Genomic DNA, 2,244 nt, shown 5'->3' with positions numbered 1-2,244 from the left:
GTAGAAGTGCCTTGCTTTAAGAGAGTAGGAAGTTGATACATTCACACAAAAATCTGCTGTGAGTCGTCAGACTGAGATGTGTGAGAAGCTCTGGTAGACAGGAGGGTGAAGAATTGTTGTACCCAACCCTGCTAGCAGTTAGGATGAGAATGCTGACACCCTCTTGACCCAGTTCTGCTCTTGGTTTTGTACCATGTGGATTAGGTTTGGTTTATGTATCGTAGCTTTAGAAGTTGTGGCAACACCAGTTTACGCCATAGGTACACTTGTTCTCCTCAGTGGTCTCCATGTGGGTATGGAATAAAATGCCGGGTGTCCTTCTGCGGTCACGTGAAAAGGAGCCAGCTGGGAAAAATACATTATACTCAAACTTGAGTTAGTAGTACACGTTCTTGGTTTCCCTCGCTCTTGCATTCATCTGCGTACAGCAGCACTGTTGATCCATCTTTCACTGACGGTGGGGTCTACCACTAGTAATTTGTGGAGATTTGCTTTGAGGTAAAAATTGCCGGTGCAGAATGTGCTATTTTAATCCATAATTAAATAGAAAATTGTTATTGCAAACTGACTGCTTAATTGTTTATCCCTCAGACCCTCCAAAAAATGTGTGCGTGATGCTTTGGGTTGTTAAGTTTAGCATTACAACATCCTATCAAAAGATAAAGCGAAAAACACTCTGTTGGGTGTTCACCTTAATTTGAACGCAGGTGTCATCATCTGAAGGGTAAACGCAGATGCAATCTCTACATTTTCTGTAGTCTAAACATACCAATAAACTCTAGGCAGTATTTATAACTGCCTATAGACTTCCTTTTTGTTGTTTGGGGTTTTTTTTTAAGTAAAAGCCATGAAAAAGTGTTCTACATTTCATATAAGGTCAACTGAAATGAAGAGTATTGCAACAGCAATTCCCTGCTGTGGCTTTGCTTTTGTACAGCACTTACCCCATGGACAGGAGAACCTCCAGCTGCTTGTTGCTGGGGCTCTACAAGTAAAACATAGAGCAACTAGTAAAATGAAACGAGTCAAGAGAGATCACTCAAATCTCACCACAGATCTGTGTGACATCGCCTTTGGTTACCTGACAGCTACAATGTCAGGCAGTAAACTGGAGTTTGGAGGTGGTTTCACCTGGTCTCTTACTTGAAATACAAACGAGTGACACCAAGAGTTATTGAAGGGAAACTAGCAGGAGTGTCCCATGCCATCACACACCTGCCTTATATCCATGCAAGACAGACTTTGTGAGGGAGGACCGAGTAGCCACAACAACTGGTGTTACTGATAATTAAAATTTAGCTGGAAATCCAAGTGTCTCAGGCCCCTGTCTGCAGAGCTGGGCCGCCTGTCTTTGACTATGAATTTTTTATTTTTCACAGCTGAGTGCCTGTTTCCATTTCTAGGACATGATTCAACGTGGCACTAATGAATTATGTAAAATCAGTCTGCTGGTCTGTTCTGGAGAGGGGGACAGAGGGGCTGATGGCAGGTCCGGTTGTCTAGTTGCTGTACTTGAGACACCTCTGATGGAGAGGGACCGCACAGCTCAGTTTTGTTTTGCCTTCCAGATCGCAGACAGACAATGAAGGGAACGTGACGGCCGAGGCCAGCACAGGAGGGGTCAGCATAGAGTCTGCTCTGTATGTCAAAACTGCACAGCCTGCTCTTGAAGACCTCTCAGGTATGTCTTGCAACGTGACCTACCGATGTGGTCTGGTTAGATAACACTGTGCTAAAGCACATTCGAGGTCGGGAGCTCCCTCTGTAGGGGGTGTTTAATTTGGATTAATTCCTAATGCTTTAGTTCTTACCAGTTAAAATACCTCTTTCAGCCCTTCAGCAGCGGAGACTGGGTGTCGGTAATCTGAGTGTTAGATGCTCGAGGTCTGCACAATGGTGTGCCCCCAGATTTCTTGAAATCGTTAGGAATTGTGTGTGTTTGATGTCCTTCTAGGAGATGTGCAGCCCTCTTTAGGATCAGGCTGTTGCAAGGATCCTTTTGATATTTATTTTTTACTTTTTATGTCTTTGCTTTGGAGCTTACAGAGGAGATTAAGATAGTTTCCTTGCTGCTTTGGGTTGTTGAAAGGTGTGGAGGAATCTCAGTGTTCACTTACACGAATCTGATCAATTTGAGAAGTGGTCTTTGCAGCAACAGGAGACCAGAATCCAGCTACAGCTTATGGTGTCCAGCATGCAGAAGCTGAGTCTAATTGTGATTAGGACACTAGCAGTCTGAACCAC

General features: G+C 44.0%; 1 protein-coding gene across 1 annotated transcript in view; it reads left to right on the top strand.

Moving 5' to 3' along the window:
* LOC104493123 (neuron navigator 2-like) overlaps positions 1 to 2,244 on the top strand; it is a 52,492-nt gene that overhangs the window by 45,760 nt on the left and 4,488 nt on the right. Inside the window, exon 8 of the mRNA XM_010135752.1 lies at positions 1,569 to 1,681. Within this exon, the coding sequence (XP_010134054.1) occupies positions 1,569 to 1,681 (113 nt within the window). The remainder of the gene's footprint in view (positions 1 to 1,568; positions 1,682 to 2,244) is intronic.

This window comes from Buceros rhinoceros, unplaced genomic scaffold (genome assembly GCF_000710305.1).
Source record: "Buceros rhinoceros silvestris isolate BGI_N320 unplaced genomic scaffold, ASM71030v1 scaffold475, whole genome shotgun sequence".
Taxonomy (NCBI): Eukaryota; Metazoa; Chordata; class Aves; order Bucerotiformes; family Bucerotidae; genus Buceros; species Buceros rhinoceros.
The sequence above is the reverse complement of the archived record's forward strand: the minus strand, read 5'-3'. Positions and strand labels throughout refer to the sequence as shown.